The sequence below is a fragment of the Strigops habroptila genome, chromosome 20 (assembly GCF_004027225.2).
Source record: "Strigops habroptila isolate Jane chromosome 20, bStrHab1.2.pri, whole genome shotgun sequence".
NCBI lineage: Eukaryota > Metazoa > Chordata > Aves > Psittaciformes > Psittacidae > Strigops > Strigops habroptila.
In genome coordinates this window covers 1,461,880-1,476,775 of record NC_044296.2, presented here as the reverse complement: position 1 = coordinate 1,476,775, position 14,896 = coordinate 1,461,880, and the positions used below count along the sequence as shown (strand labels likewise).

The window sequence follows — 14,896 nt, the reverse complement described above, 5'->3', positions numbered from 1 at the left end:
CCTGTCTCCACGCTCAGCATCAGGGACAAAGCGGTGCTGGAGGTGGCAGGCTGCAGGCCTTTATCTCCACTTGCATTGACATCCGTTGCCATTTGCATCCCGACGAGTGTTGCCACGTTCAGCTTCCACAGTTCCTGCGTCAGGGAATTCCAGAGGGACAAAGTCAGTGGAGCCGGATCCTTCCCTCCCCATCCCACAGGCACCCGGCATCCATTTGATCAAGTGGCAACTTGTCCTCCAACCATGAAACAGGGCAAGGAGAAACGCATCCACGTCCTCGGCGTGGAAGGGAACTTCCCTGCGGGGTGTGCAATGCCCCATCCGGGGCCGCGGGCAGCCGCGCTCCGCCCGGCTCCGGCCGGAGCCACCTCCCGAAGGAAGGAGTTCCAGGACTCGCAGCACTTTCCTCATGGGCTGTAAATAATTCCTAACGTGTCTCATCACCAGCTGGGCTCATCCATCAGCCGCTAAACGACTGCGGATTTGTCCCGCAGTTGCAATTTCCACACAATGACCAAGCCCTTCCAGAAGTCCCGGGCTGGTTACGGAGCCGTTCCATGGGCACTTCCCACAGCGGCTCCCCCCCTCGTCCCCTGCCCAGCAGCAGGCGTGGGGAGGGGAGACCCTCGGAGGGCTTTGCGCTCCCGGGCTCCAGAGCTGCCTCCCGAATCCCTGCTCAAAGGCGGGAGCAGCAAAACCTGGGATGAAGATGCCACCTGCTGGAAGCGGGGCTGGTGCACCCCGAGCCCCCCCAAACCCCAACACCCCACAGCCTGCCCATGCAGAAAGCCCCCAATCCCGCTGCCCTGCAGCCTCATCACCCTCGCCCCAAACCCCCATCACCTCGCCAGGGACCCCGGTGAGGACCATGCAGCCCCCTTGCTCCCCCCAAAGCCGTGCCCTTGGGCTTGAGCTGGATTTTCCACACACTTCCAAGCCGGCAAAGCCAAGTCCCGGCTCCTTCCCAGGTCACCCCAAAAGCTTGCCCAGGGAGGGAACCCCCTAAACCCAAAGGCTTCATCTGCTACCCCAAATGTTCCCAGCACCCGCCAGGGAGCTCTAGGGGGGAACACACACGGGAGAGGCTTTTGCCGAGGTGGAACACCCACATTCTTCCAGGGCTTGGGATTTGCAGTGGAAACCCCACTTTTTCTTCAGTTTTGGGGGCGCCTCGATCTCTCCCCATCTCAAAGTAAAACCCATTCAAGTTTAGAGCTGGTGTTTTCAAGCCCCTTCCCACTATTTTGTTAAAAACATCATTCCCCTTTTGAGTTGAAGTTTGAAAACCCCCTTCACTGAGGGAATTCATTATTAAGAGTGAAAAAAACCCAACCCCAAAAGCACAGGAATGGGCACAAACAGCCCCGGCGGGTCCACCCCGCTCTTGCTCAGCGGGAACATCTCATTCTCCTCTTCCCTCAGTGCTGTCGCCATCACTACGGGCCGGCTGTAACGGGGCCGTGAGGTGCCTGGAAGACCCGGGCAGCTCTCCTGAGGGAATAAAAGGCACCGGGACCGAACCTGGGATCGAAGCCGACCCCAGCCTCGAACCCGCGTCCTTCCCGCAGCGCTCCAGCCTCACAACCGCGCCCTCACCCTCCCTTATAAAGCTTAAGCCCCGCCCCTCCACCAATCCCCGCCTATCACCATCGCTTCCCCCCCCGCCTTTGCTTTGCGCGTTTCTCTCTCCTCGCTCCTTCTTGTCCCCGCTCGGCCGCCGCCGCGCGTCGCTGGGCGAGGCGGGGTGAGCCGGCGGGCCGGGGGGGGGGGGGAGGGAAGATGGCGGAGGCGTCACCGCAGCCGGGCCGGTTCTTCTGCCACTGCTGCTCGGCCGAGATCGCGCCGCGCCTGCCCGTGAGAGCGGGGGGGGGACCCGGGGGCGGCCCGGGACGAGGTGTGGGGGGGGGGGAGCTGCGGCGGGCCGGGCATGTGGGGGTGTGAGGCCTGAGGTGGTGGCGGGGGGGGGGGCCGGGCCTTCAGGGCGGGCGTTGTGGTGGTGGGGGGGGTGCGGCGAGGAAATGGGGGTGATTTGGGGGGGGGGGCACCCCCGGACCATGGGGAGCAGCCTGGGGGGGGGGCGGGCTTGACCGCTGTGGGGGGGTCGGGCGGACACACACACACCCCCCTCCCGCCCCGTTCGTCCGCGGGGGTTTTGGGGTGTCTGTTGGAGGAGGGTTTAAGCGAGGGTTTAATCCGTTCGCGAACGCGGTGCGGGCGGGCTCGGGGCCGGGGGTTCCCGCTGTGGGGGTTTGGGGGGGTTGGGAGTGTTGTGGTGGGTTCAGCTCCATCGGGAGCATCGCCCGGGCGCTGGTCCTGAAGCTTCGCCCAGGGTGTTGGTTTTGGGGAGCTGGATGGTGGAAGTCACCCCGGGGACTGCAGCTGTGGCTGGTCGGGCTCCGCCACCGGTTGGGGTTTGGGTTGCGCTGTTTGTCCTTCCCCTTTCTCCATCGGCGTTACTGGTTCGGCGAGGGCAGAGCTCGGGTTTTAGGTGTGAGGACAAAGCTCTTGCTAAATACACCGAGGGGCTGGAAAAAACAGCGCAGGAGCTGGAGGTTGTGACCTGGAACTAGGAGTTATTTGTTGTTTAACACCCTGTGATGGCTGCGCTGCCAGGGCACAGCTGGCCCTGAGCACACTGAACCGTAGCAGGGAGCCAACGGCGGCTTTTGTTGACTCAGGTCTCGTTAATTGCTGCTTAATTAACTTCTTTTGGGGGTCCAAGGTCGGTTGGTTTCCTGCGCTCTTTGCAGATGGAGCTACTGTGGCACATGCTGCGAGAGGAGCGATTCAGGCAGCCCCAAACCAGCAAACTTTGACATTTGTGCTGTTCCAGCTGCAGAGGAATTTGCTGATCCCGGTGTTGGGAGTCTGTCAGCACACACACACACACACACACACACACACCAGCCTCAAGCCAGGAGGGGTGAGAGGAGCGAGCTGTGAGCTGCTCTCATCATTTACCCCCGTGGTGGAAAGTAAACCAAGGTGGGGGGGTATTTTGCAGACAGAGGGGAGCTGATTCCCTGTGCTCCACACCGGAGCTCCCGTGTGCTGCTGACAGGCTCTGAGGAGAATTTGGGTGGTTCTGGAGATCAAACACGGTGTGAGTTGCGTGGAGCCGGTTGTTCCACCACCGCAGCTCCTCCTGAGCAGAAGAGGGAGCAGCAACTTCTCGCAGTCTCTGTCTAGGTCTTGTGTTTGCTGGTTCCTTATCTTGCTGGGCAGGATCCGTGTGCCGGGACCTTATCAGGTTATTCCGGGGTGGCTGGAAGGAGCCATCGCAGATGTTTTATCAGAGCAAACCCACGTGCTGGCATCCTCCCCTCTTTTGGGGAATCCCTCGGCTTCGTTGCAGGGCCTGTGCCAATCCCAATGCAGCAGCAGGAAAGGGAAGTAGCTTTCTTCTCAGTAGCATTTCGTTCGAGCCCAGCTCAGGGTTTCAGTGCTTGTATTTGCCTACGGTGGCTCTTCCTCCTCGGTCTCTGTTCCTTCCTCTTCTGCCTCGGTGGTGCTGCTGCTCGCTGGGACAGTGTGGTTGTGAAGTGTGACACCAGGAATTGGGAGGCAAAGTGTGGCAAACTCCTGAGGAATCCTGCTGCTTCAATCCGATGTTTTCAGCCTCTGAGGGGGGCAGCAGCTTTCTGTGACCAGCTTTGAGTGTGGGAGGGTCAAATCCCAGTGTTGGGATTTCAATGGCCCTCTTGTGTCTCCCTGAGTGTGGTGTGAACCCCTGGCTGCCTTAGGAGCAGCTTTCCAGCCCTCAGCCCTTCCTAAGCAACAGCAACACTTGATTCCCCGCTCGTGAAACACTGCAGTTCCCTCCTCGGGTCTTTCATCGCGATGGTTCAGCCCCTGGAGGGGGTGAGGCTTGGCCCCCAAAACACACGGTTGGTTACAAACTGGTCTTTGGGTGCTGCTGGTTTGGCTTTCACTTCCCCCAGAACTGCATCACATGTTCTTGAACGCTTTGTCTATAGTGGGGATGAATTAGTGTTACCCAAATCTTGCCTCAAGCCGGATTCCAAACAGGCTCGGGCTGAAGTTTGCCTCCCCAGCCTGGTGCAGACAAATAGTAGGGGGTTTGGGACCACTCTTCACAGCCTTTATGTGCCACTTTCTTTCCTCACTCTTCTTTCTTCTCCCCTAGGACTATATTTGCCCCCGGTGTGAATCTGGGTTTATTGAAGAACTTCCTGAAGAGCCGAGGTAATAACGTGCTGCCCCAAAAGCTGTTGCTAAAGCGGCCTCACTCTGCTTTGCTCTTTGCCTTTTTCTAGTCAAAGGGCAATGTTGGGTACTAAATACACCATCTTTAGTCTTCCTGCCCAGTATGTGGCTTATCTGTCCTCACTCTGGGTACGTAGTGCTTAATCTGTAGTTTGCATTTGCAGGTAAAGCAGCCATGGGAATGCTGAGCGTTGTATGCTGCTGGAACAGGGTGGGGAAGGAATGGCTTGATGTAAAACAAACACAGAAGGGTGGTGGAGAGGCTTTCCCCGTGGCACGGGGGAGCTCTGAGCTGGTTTGAGTCATCAGGGTAGAGATAACCCTCTGAGAGAGGAGTCTGTGGGGCAGAGGGTGCACGTAAGCTTCAGCCTCTCGTTTAATAGAGTACAAACAGCGCAACATTTTGCCTGAGACTTTGGACTGGAGCAGCTGAGATCTGCATTCATGTGCTTCCCTGCTGACTCAGCAGTGGCACTGCTCTGGCACTGCCACAACAGGCAAGAGCAGGACGATGTCTGAGGTGTTTGCCAGCCTTTGGCTGTGGCTTTGGGACGGGCCGTGCGAGGGCAGCGGGGCTGTGCCAGGCACGTGTTGGTGCCCGCTGCGAGAGCTGAGCTTTAGACTGAGGTTTCTGTGCTGACCAGGTGACGTTGGGTCTGAGCACGCCAACCTTCCAGGCTGGAAATCAATCCTGGCTAATCCCAGCTGTAGCAGTGGTTTGCTGTGACCTTGGGAGAGTTGTTTGTGAACCAAAGGGTGTTTGGTACCGTGAATGTCAAAGTGTGGCCCTCGGATACTGAGCAGTGAATGTTCCTGCAGCTCTCTAAAAGCAGAACAGCATCGAGACGTCTTCTCGTAATCTGTCCCCTTTTGGTCACATGCCTCTGGAATAGAGAAGTTCCTTTGACTTGAGATTAGACTCAGGCGTGTTTGGGGCAGGGTTTGTTCTTTAAATCTTCTCTTCCTGGTGCTCCAGAGGATTAGCTCATCTCCTGGAGGGGGATTGTGCAGGGGATCCTCTCCTGGCAGCGTGGTTCACTCACTTCTCTGTAGCTTCCTGCACTCGGAAGCTGAAAGGGTAGGGAGAGATGGGGGGAGATGTGGGGAAACAAAGGTTGCAGGGAGGGAAAAACGAAAATGGATATGGACAATTGGAAAACCATCAGGTGAGGACTGGTTCCTGTGTGGTGCTGACCCTGTCCTGGGGTGGAGGGGAAGGTGAGTGGAGCTCTGAGCTCCCTTTGAGCTCTGGCCCTGCACAAAACCAAGCCATCTGTGTGCTGTGGTGTCTGCTTCTGCTGTCACACTCCATCCCTCCCTCCCTTCTGCTGGGGAAAAGCTTCTCCTAACACCCTCCTGAGGCTCACAAGTGCTCTTCATCCTTCACAGGAACGCTGACAATGAGACCAGCTCCTCTACATCAGCCAGTGATCAGAGCAGGCACCCTTTTGAGGTGAGTCCTCTCCACCTCTTCCAACGCTTCCTGCTTTGCCACTGAATTGAGGTATTTTTCCATGAAACGTTCCCTGGATTATGACAGAATGTGGGAAAGGAGGTGTTAACACCATCCACATGCAGCTCCTGACATCTCTGCCTGTTGTATTTTTACCATGTGTTTTTAATAGGACCATCCCTTGTAGCTTACTGGTGTTGTGAGGGGGTTGGGCTGGGAGCTGACTGGGGGCGTTGCTGTGCTGTAGCCTCAGCACCAAAGGCAGCAGCTATGTGCAGGAGCTAAAGAGAAGCTGTGCTGATTTCTTACCTTCATGCATGTTTTCAGTCTGTGTTCCTCACTAAGCCACTGCTGACCTGCTTGTGAGGTGCTGGGGGCCTGAAGAGACTGGTCTTTACTGGGAGGTTGGGGAAGCACAAGAGCTGCTTCTCTCCTCGCTACAACCCGTTCCCTGAACTCTCTTCCCTCGCAGAACGTGGATCAGCACTTATTCACCTTGCCCCAGGGCTATGGCCAATTTGCCTTCGGGATCTTTGATGACAGCTTTGAGTTCCCGTTCGGGTCCAACGTGCAGTCGGAGGACAACAGGGACTCGGAGAACCGGCGGGAGCGGGAGCACCAGTCGCGGCACCGCTACGGCGCCAGGCAGCCGCGCGCCCGGCTCGCCACCCGCCGTGCTGCTGGCAGGCACGAGGGGGTCCCCACGCTCGAAGGGTGAGAGCAGCTCCCGGGGTCTCAGCTCTTCTACAGCTGGAAATCAACCTGAAGCTGCTCCTCAGGTTGAGGAGGAGGCGCTTCCCCACTACAGGATATTTATTGCGCCTTTTCCTCCTGATGAGCAGTCATGGAATCCCAGACTGGTTTGAGTTGGAAAGGACCTTAAAGCTCACCCAGTCTCAACCCCCTGCCACGGGCAGGGACACCTTCCACTAGAGCAGGTTGCTCCAAGCCCCTGTGTCCAACCTGGCCTTGAACACTGCCAGGGATGGGGCAGCCACAGCTTCTCTGGGAAAAGTCTGTGCCAGCGCCTCAGCACCCTCACAGGGAAGAGCTTCTGCCTCAGAGCTCATCTCAATGTCCCCTCTGGCAGGTTAAAGCCATTCCCCTTGTCCTGTCCCTACAGGCCCTCGTCCAAAGCCCCTCTCCAGGTTTCTTGTAGCCCCTTTAGGCACTGGAGCTGCTCTAAGGTCTCCCCTTCAGGAGCCTTCTCTTCTCCAGGCTGCCCCAGCCCAGCTCTCTAAGCCTGGCTCCAGAGCAGAGCTGCTCCAGCCCTCGCAGCTGCTCCATGGCCTCTGCTGGGCTCGCTCCAGTAATCCTGGTTTTCTTGTCTTTCAGAATTATCCAGCAGCTGGTCAATGGAATTATTGCACCTACAACAATACCAAACCTAGGACTAGGTCCTTGGTGAGTTGGAAGATATCCTGCTCTTTTGACAGTGTTCTTGTCCGTGCTTCCAGCCAAATGTAATTGTTGTCCTTGTTCTTCAAGGGGCGTCTTGCATTCAAACCCGATGGACTACGCGTGGGGTGCCAACGGCTTGGATGCCATTATTACACAGGTAAGGGAGCCTCCTGTCCCCTCGTGTGGGGCTGCAGGATGGTCAGCACCTCTGTGGTGCAGGGTTCAGTAAGTGAAGAGATCCTGTGTACTGCTGAGCTCACATCTGCCTTTGCTGGCCTCTTCTTTTCCAGTTACTAAATCAGTTTGAAAACACTGGACCGCCACCAGCGGACAAAGAGAAGATCCAGGCCCTCCCCACCATACAGATCGCACAGGAACACGTAGGTACGTGTGTCTCCTCCAGGGCATCAGTCACCAAGACCACTGTGAATGTTTTCTTGGGGTTTTAATCTTGTCTGCTAGTACCTTCAAGGCCTAAAACATTTCAAAGAGGGAGAACGTTGAAGCGTTGCTCTGTTGTACTCACACAAAACCAAGAGGAGTGTGGACTGGATGGGTTTGCCCTGGGGAGACTGTTCTGCAAAGCACAGTATGGAGAGAGCAGAAGGGAAAGGAGCAATGAAGTGAACCCGGGGCAGCAGGAGGTGGAGCTGGGGTTAGGAACTGCAAAGCAACAACCTTTCCTCTCTGCGGGGCTGAAAGGGAGAAGAGGTGACAGGGTCCTGGCTCAGCTTCCTTCTCTCCTTCACTGAGCTGTGTTTTGCTTTCCCCTTGTGGTGCAGATTCTGGGTTAGAGTGTCCTGTGTGTAAAGAAGACTACACAGTCGGGGAAAGCGTCCGACAGTTACCATGCAATCACCTATTCCACAACAGCTGCATAGTCCCGTGGCTGGAGCAGGTCAGTGCTGCCCGGGTGGGTGACGGGCGCTTGGGGCTTTATCCTGGTGGCACCGTTCCCCTCTGTGGCTGTTTTCATGATGAGGTTGGATCATTTGACCCAAGAAGGAGTGTCCCCATGGCCTTTTCCTCCAGTGCTGCTCCCCTGGCATGTTTTTCACCTCAATTCCCACATTTCTTGTTCTGGTTTTGTCTCCTCTCCTCAGCACGACACATGTCCTGTGTGCCGGAAAAGCCTAAGCGGACAAAACACTGCCACAAACCCCCCAGGACTCACAGGGATGAACTTCTCCTCCTCTTCCTCCTCCTCTTCCTCCAGCTCACCAAGTAACGAAAACTCATCAAACAACTCATGAACCTTCCTCCAAACCCCCTGTCCCCGGGGCCCTTTGTCCTTCCCCCCTCCCCAGCCATCGACCGGGGCTTCCAGAGCAGAGCGAGGGGCGGGTGGACGGGGGGAGGCAATGCCCCAGGTTCCCTTTTCAGTTCCGAAGACACGGAGACTCTGGCTCCTTCAGAGACGAGAAGCCTCAAGTCCTGTGATGGGGGGAAAGAGCTCTGTCAGTTAATAAACCATCCCTTTGGTGCGTGGACTTTGAGCAGTGCCGAGCTGCCGCGCTCCCTGGCCGGGACCCCCGAGGCGCTGAGCTCGCAGTTGTGATTCCCAATGGAAAGGTTGTTCATATGGTTTTGAATTTGAGATTCCTTCTTTTCCCTTCCTTTCTTTTGCTCCTCCTCCCCTTGGATCCTCTCTCTTCTGCTTTGAAGTCTTTAAAATGAAAGCATAACGATGCTGCCTCCCCCCAGGATCCCCAGCTGGGGACGGCCGATAGTTGTCACTGAACGAATGAACTCGTGACTTAGTCCCCGTTATCCCGCCCGGCCCCAGCTCCAATCCCACTTATTTTTTTCTTTATAACCTCGCCCTTCTGATACTCAACACTGAAAAGGGGTTTTTATAATTCTAAATTATTACTGCTGTCAAATAAAGAGACATTTCAGCTCAGCGAGGTGGTCTGCATGATTTGAGGAACAGGACAGGGTAAGTGCCCAGCGCCGTGGTGCCAAGTGTCCCATGCCACCCCAGGCGCCAGGCTCCCCATGGCCAGTGCCTGTAGGTGTGTTACCAGCCTGCGGATCGTTGGGATCACAACGGAGAGCAGCCTTGCCTGGTCTGTTGTATTTTTTACACCTTCTCCCTGTTGCAGTCCTGCCTGAGCAGCCTTTCCCGCTGTGCTGCCATCAGGACGGGGCGTGCAGCAGAGCAAGGACCAGCCCAACTATCGTGATCGGGTGATAGACAGGAAAAACAACGGTTCGGATGGAGAAAAATGTATTTCCGAGCTACTTAAAAATACAGCTGATTAAAAAAGGAGAGACAAATACCCAGGTGTGTTTGTGACTCGGTTTCTGTGACAGGAGCTGGAGCTTAGAGAATGAAAAGAATGTGACCAGAGCAGGCAGTGACCTACCTGTGTTCCTGAGGGGAGCAGAACCTCACTGGGAGCTGCTGGGTTTGCTCTGGACACGCTGGATCTCCAGTGTGGTCTCACCAGCCTTGGGAGAACTTGGGGTTGGGGGCACGGGGTGTTTGTGACAGCGCTGTGTGCTCCGGGGTGTGCAGCTGCAGCCACGGGGCTTTGGTGTCTCCTGCAGCATGGCCTTACCCCAGGATGTGCCCCCCATAAGAAGAGGGAAGGCAGGGACCTTTTTTGGTGGTTTTGGGGCTGTTTTGGACGACGAGGAGAGAAGGTTTGTTGGAGGCCACGGCCCCAGCGCGGGTGGCAGCAGCCTTTGCCAATCCAGCCCGGTGCGGCCAGCGCTGAGCAACGCCCCTGGAATGTTTTTCCTCCTTGGCTTTGCCAGGGCAGCCCAGCGGCGCCTTTCATCTCACGGGGCAGATGCCTGCGGGACCAGGCTTTATCTCAGGACTGGTAGATCAGGGTAAATGGCTCGTCCTCCACCAGAGGTTGAGCCAGAAGCTTCTGCCACCAAGCTCCCGGGCTTGGGAAGTGGGTGGCAGCAAGAAGGTCCCTGGTTGAGCCCGTGTGTGTGCAGCCAGCGTGGAGGCAAGGCTTTGCTCTTCAGTCACCAAAAGGCAGCCGAAGAGCCCTTCAAACCCCTTCCTTCTCCCACCACAATCCAGCTGCTGATGGTGTGTGTGGTTCCTGGAGCTCCGGGGGTGATTTCCCATGTGTGAGCAGTGCTCAGGGTGAAGTGAAGCCCATGGTGGGTGCGTGGCTGCTGCCTGGCAGAGGCTACCGGCCCGCGCCGCCGTCACCACATGGTTAACGCGGTGGCTGTTCCCTCTCAGACTCGTCTGGAGCTGGTTGGGTAGGAAATGGAACGAGTTTGGTGGTTTTTGCTGGGGCCATCGTGTCTGACGTGACAAAGTGACCAGGCTGCGGTGCCTGGCTGCGCAGGGTGGCGCAGGACATGCCCTGGTGCTGTTTGTGCCCGTGCTCCCCTCCAGGCGAGGGGCTGGTCCTCGCCACCATCCGCCTTCCCAGCTCCATCACTGCTGGGGACAATGGATGGAGCTGGGGCAGGATGGGGCAGCCCCATTGCACCTTGGCGCTCGCTCCAGCACCCGCATTGGGCACCATTTGCATCCATGGGTGTCCCGCTGGGGATGGTCCCCAGGGCAGGTCTGGTCCCTTTGCTCATGACATCCCAGCTCAGGGTCTGCACATGGTGGGGAGCAGCATCCCTGCTCCCCCCAGGCAGGGCTGTGTGAGGGTCTGGGCTGGCTCATGAGGTGAGAGCCCATCGCAACGCTGCAGCAGGACAGCAGCCGTGACCCTCTTGTCCCTCTTTGCCTTGTCCCTTTGGGTCCCTGGGACCGCATCCCCCTGCACTGAGCCTGGCACCTCCCAGGGGATGCTCCCACTCGGAGTGGCTGCACTGCTCGTAACGCATCAAGTGCTTCCCTGCAGTGTGAGCGCAGGGTCCAGGCTCTTTTATTGCTCCATCCCTTGTCCCACCGAACACCCATCGCTGGGGTTTCCTGTGGGTGAGGTTTGAGGCTGGGTCCAGCTGGGCAGCAGCAGGGATGCTGCTGGGGGATGCAGCCACAACCCCAGGGGAACCAAACCCACCATCACAGCGCCAACACTCACTCCCCGTTCCGTGCCATGAACACAGCTTTAATTGCCACCAGTGCTGGGACAGGAGACAAATGCAACCCACCAACACATCCCAGCCCCTGCAGACACACCAGTGGCAGAGCTGGCGTGCCTGGACCAGGCGGCCGGTGTGATGGTGGGGAAAAGCCGCATCCCTGCACGGCTGCATCTGGAGCATCTTCCTTCCACATCCTTCCAAACCAAACCAATAAATAGCACAAAAATAGATCTGTACATAAATAAAATAACCCTTTCCCCCCCCGTTTTCTCCCCCGGGACAGGCTCAGCTGACGAGCATGGGCAGGAAGTGTGTGGAGAGGTGCTGCCGGCGCGTCTTGCCCCCTCGCTGTGGCCTGCCCTTGCTATTGAGCGAGAGGAACATGGGGCGGCCCCGGTGCCGCCAGCGCAGCGCCGCGTAGGTGTTGTAGCCGTTCTCCTCGATGCGCTCCATGAACTTGCAGTTAGGGCTGAATTCCTTCTGGCAGGAGAGGGAAGGGAGTGAGAGGCGGCTGCGCTCGGGGCCCATCATCACCCTGCTCCGGTGGGATGGAACCCAGGGGCAGGGCAGGACCCCAGCACCTCCCCGGTGCCCAGAGGTGGCTCTGTGGGTGCAGCCCCTGCTGGGGAGTGGGGCAGCACATGGGAAACCAAGAGCCTGCTCCTGAGCACCGGTCCCGGAGGGTTTGGGACTCCCTGTTCCAGCTCTGCCCTGCGCCTCCGACCCCGATCCGGGGAGGCAGCGTCCGACCTACCGACCCGTAGAGCCTGCCCTGCTTGTTCATGGCCAGGTAGAAGCCGGTGTGCACCGCACGGATGGCCACGACGCCGACACGCACCGACCGGATCTCGACGATGCCTGTGGGATAGGGACAGGGAAGCGCGGCCGTGAGCCGGGGAAGGACCAGGGAGCTCCCCAGTGCAGGGTCTGTGGCCACAAAGTGTCCCCTGGATGGACGGGGCCGCTGACCCTCGCCAGACAGTGGGAATGACGGCTCAGCCGGGAGCGGGAACCTCTGATCCAGGGAGGAGTTGATCTTTACTCCTCTCCTCCCCAGAGCCCAGCCGGTTCCCAGCAGCACTATGGGGCTGGGATGGTGCTGCCCGTGGATGCCGGTGGCACAAGTGCGGATACACAGCCCTGCACTGGGCACTGTGGGCAGGACGGATGCGATGGTGCTGCACGACATGGAGATGAGCCCGGGAGGTGGCTGTAGTCGGGCCGTGGCTGCACTGGTGTGCGCCCGACACAGCCGCTAATGGGAAAGGCATGCGGTCGGACCAGCAGCTCCGACATGGGAAACACCCAGAGCATCGGCAGGGCCTTTGGGTTCCTGCACCGCATCCTGCCCTGCTGCCCACCGGGGCACACGCTGCGGTGGGAAGGGGAGAACAGAGCTCCAGCGGGCAGAGACACAGGCAGGGTGCGAGGTGCAGCCCATGGGCACCGCTGCCCGGGCCAGAAGGATGAGACACATCGCAGGGGCTGCAGCCCCTCGGGGGGGGGCGGCTTTCAGCAGGCAACGACCCCCCAGCACCCACCAGGACCCTTCAGGGCCCAGTGAAGCCGTTGCCAAGCTGCAGCCATGGGGAAGGGCTGAGCAAGTGCCTGTGACTCCATCCCACCCGATCACCGTCTGGAGGTGCTATTTATAACAAAGGACTTGTGCTGTTCTAAAAATACCCCCCGGCGCTTTGCTTCCCAGTGCCTGGTTCTGGAGGCACCGGGCAGCAGCTCCCAGTGCTCCCAGTCTCACCCCTCCAGCCCCAGCGGACACAGAGCCCCACTGCAGCCGTGGTGAGGGCTGAGGAGCAGAGCCCAGCCCAAGCAATAACCAGAGCAAGCCCCATACGAGCACCCGGGGCCGCTCCTCCTGCCAGGCCCCGTTGCCACATGGCAAAGGAACGTGTTGGGGTGATTCGTGCTGGCAGCGCTCCCGGCTGGGGCTCCCAACAGCCTCCGGCACCGCAGGAGGGTTCCCTGAGCCAGGGCTCCCTCATCCTGCGCTGGATGGGTGACAGGGCGGCCCCCGCTGCCACCGGCACATGGGCTGGGGGATGCTGCTCCCATCCTCATCATCATTCTTGCCCCACATCCCAACGCCCTGCCAGGGCCCCCCGGGACACTCGGACACCATCACCCCCCTCCAGCACCCCCCTGTCAGCCTGGTGCCCACTCCCTCACTGGGGACCAGGACCCAGCACCCAAACCGGGCTGACATCACGGGTGCTGAGGCTCGGCTGGCAGCCCTGGCGCTCGCTGCAGGTGCCACATCCCCTCGGGACCCACGGCGCTGTCGCCATGGAGGGGCCCCGGTGGGAGCAGGCGGTCACGGAGCCGGGGCAGGGTCCCGACCCCGGGATCAGCCTCCCCCCACCGGTACACGCGGCCGCTCCCGAGGGCTGCGGGGTGGAGCAGCCCCAGCCCCAGCCCCAGGGGAAGGCCTAATCCTGCCGGCTTGTTCCCAGGCTCCGTCTGGGCAACGCCGACATCCTGCAGCCTTTGCTCCCTCCGTCCCCCCCGGGATGTGCTGTCCGTCCCCGTGAGCCCCCCCGGGCCCCTCGGCAGGACCAGACCCTGGGGAGGCTGCAGCAAGTGACCCCACGGCACGGTGGGTGCTGTGCCCCTGTGCCATGGCCGGGGCTGCCGGCTCTGCCCACCCGGAACCCTTCGGGCAGCGGATGCTCTGTGGTCCCCTCGATGGGGCAGCTCCGCTCCCCAAAACCACCCTCATGGATGCTCAGTGCTGGGACCAACATCCTCCTTCATCCCTCCTCCTCCTCCTCAGCCTTTATCCTCCCCAGAGCGATTACAGGGAATGACCAGACCCCTCGGTCTGTGCCGCAGGGCAGGGGACTCCCTCCCCGACCGCGCCGCCCGGGGACCTCCCTCTCGTCCCCTCCCTGCATTTCTCGTTGCCCCAACAACGCGGGGCGGCAGCCGAACTCCGGGAAAGGGGCTCCCGGGGGCGACGGCAGCAGGAGTCGATCGTGTCCCGGCGGGTCGCGGGGACAGACAGCGCGGACGGACAGCGGGGACGCACGGCCGCTTTTGCTGGGGCCCCGTCGCCGTCCCAGGCGCCCCCGTCCAGCCCCTGCCCCGTCCGCGCCCGGCCCCGGCCCCGGCCCCGGCCCCGCCTGCCTCTGCCGCAGCCCCCCGGTACTGGGCTCTGGCCTCCGGTGGGAGGGCGGCGGGACCCCGCCCCGGCTCTCCCCGGCCCCGGCCCCGGCTCCACTCACTGCCCGGCCGCTCCTTCCAGCGCGTCCCCTCCACGCCGCCGCTGCCGTCGATGCGCAGGAAGAAGCGGGTGGCGGAGAAGAGCCGCCGCCAGCGCACGTCGCCCTCCAAGTGGCCGTAGCTGCGGGGGGGCCGCCGGCCGCCCCAGGCGGTGCTGCCCGGCCCCGACCCCGGCCCCGGCCCCGCCAGCACGGCGAACGCCCCGGCGAGGCAGGCGGCGAGGGCGGCGGGGCCCCCGCGCCTCATGGCGGCGGGCGGCGGGCGGACGGCGGGGCTCGGCGGGGCGGCGGGCGGGCGGCCATGGCCACGGCCGCGGCGGCGACCGGCCCCGACGGCGCGGGCGGCCCGAGCGCGGAGCAGAGCGAGCCGGGGCGGGGGCCAATGGCGCGGGGCGGGGCCGAGAGGTGGGGGCGAAGGGCGGGGGCTCCCATTCATCACCCGGCGCCCCGACGGCTGCCTTGTAGCCCCGGCCCTGGCCACCCACAGCGGTTGCGGGGCGCTGGGGCGGGGGTTGCTGCGTGCTCCGGTCCCCACCGGCTCCTGAGGCGGGCGGGCCGG

The 14,896-nt window shown here is 60.6% G+C and overlaps 2 protein-coding genes and 1 long non-coding RNA gene across 6 annotated transcripts; 1 reads left to right on the top strand and 2 right to left on the bottom strand.

Annotated features, from left to right (window-relative positions):
* Nucleotides 1-1,272: 1,272 nt before the first annotated feature.
* On the bottom strand, nt 1,273-3,412 carry LOC115618005. The gene is made up of 2 exons (XR_003994708.1): nt 2,366-3,412; nt 1,273-1,491 (listed from the first exon to the last, which is right to left on the bottom strand). It is a non-coding gene; the product is annotated as an uncharacterized LOC115618005 (long non-coding RNA).
* Nucleotides 1,706-9,363, top strand: RNF126 (ring finger protein 126). 2 transcript variants are annotated; one of them, XM_030509079.1, is made up of 9 exons: nt 1,706-1,854; nt 4,148-4,206; nt 5,617-5,680; nt 6,153-6,394; nt 7,016-7,084; nt 7,169-7,238; nt 7,372-7,465; nt 7,864-7,979; nt 8,185-9,363. In XM_030509079.1, the coding sequence occupies exons 1-9, from the start codon at nt 1,780-1,782 to the stop codon at nt 8,332-8,334; spliced, it is 939 nt and encodes a 312-aa protein (XP_030364939.1). In that variant the 5' UTR covers nt 1,706-1,779; the 3' UTR covers nt 8,335-9,363. The 2 variants fall into 2 exon arrangements, with proteins under 2 accessions (XP_030364939.1, XP_030364940.1); XM_030509080.1 differs by lacking the exons at nt 1,706-1,854; nt 4,148-4,206 and adding an exon at nt 5,309-5,393.
* Nucleotides 9,364-11,103: 1,740 nt separating this feature from the next.
* FGF22 (fibroblast growth factor 22) lies at nt 11,104-14,662 on the bottom strand. Of its 3 annotated transcripts, XM_030509206.1 has the most exons (3): nt 14,341-14,662; nt 11,856-11,959; nt 11,104-11,581 (listed from the first exon to the last, which is right to left on the bottom strand). In XM_030509206.1, exons 1-3 carry the CDS (start codon nt 14,582-14,584, stop codon nt 11,387-11,389), a joined length of 543 nt encoding a protein of 180 aa, XP_030365066.1. In that variant the 5' UTR covers nt 14,585-14,662; the 3' UTR covers nt 11,104-11,386. The 3 variants fall into 3 exon arrangements, with proteins under 3 accessions (XP_030365066.1, XP_030365063.1, XP_030365064.1); XM_030509203.1 differs by lacking the exon at nt 14,341-14,662 and having other exon boundaries at nt 11,856-12,884; XM_030509204.1 differs by lacking the exon at nt 14,341-14,662 and having other exon boundaries at nt 11,104-11,578; nt 11,856-12,884.
* Between the last annotated feature and the right edge of the window lie 234 nt (nt 14,663-14,896).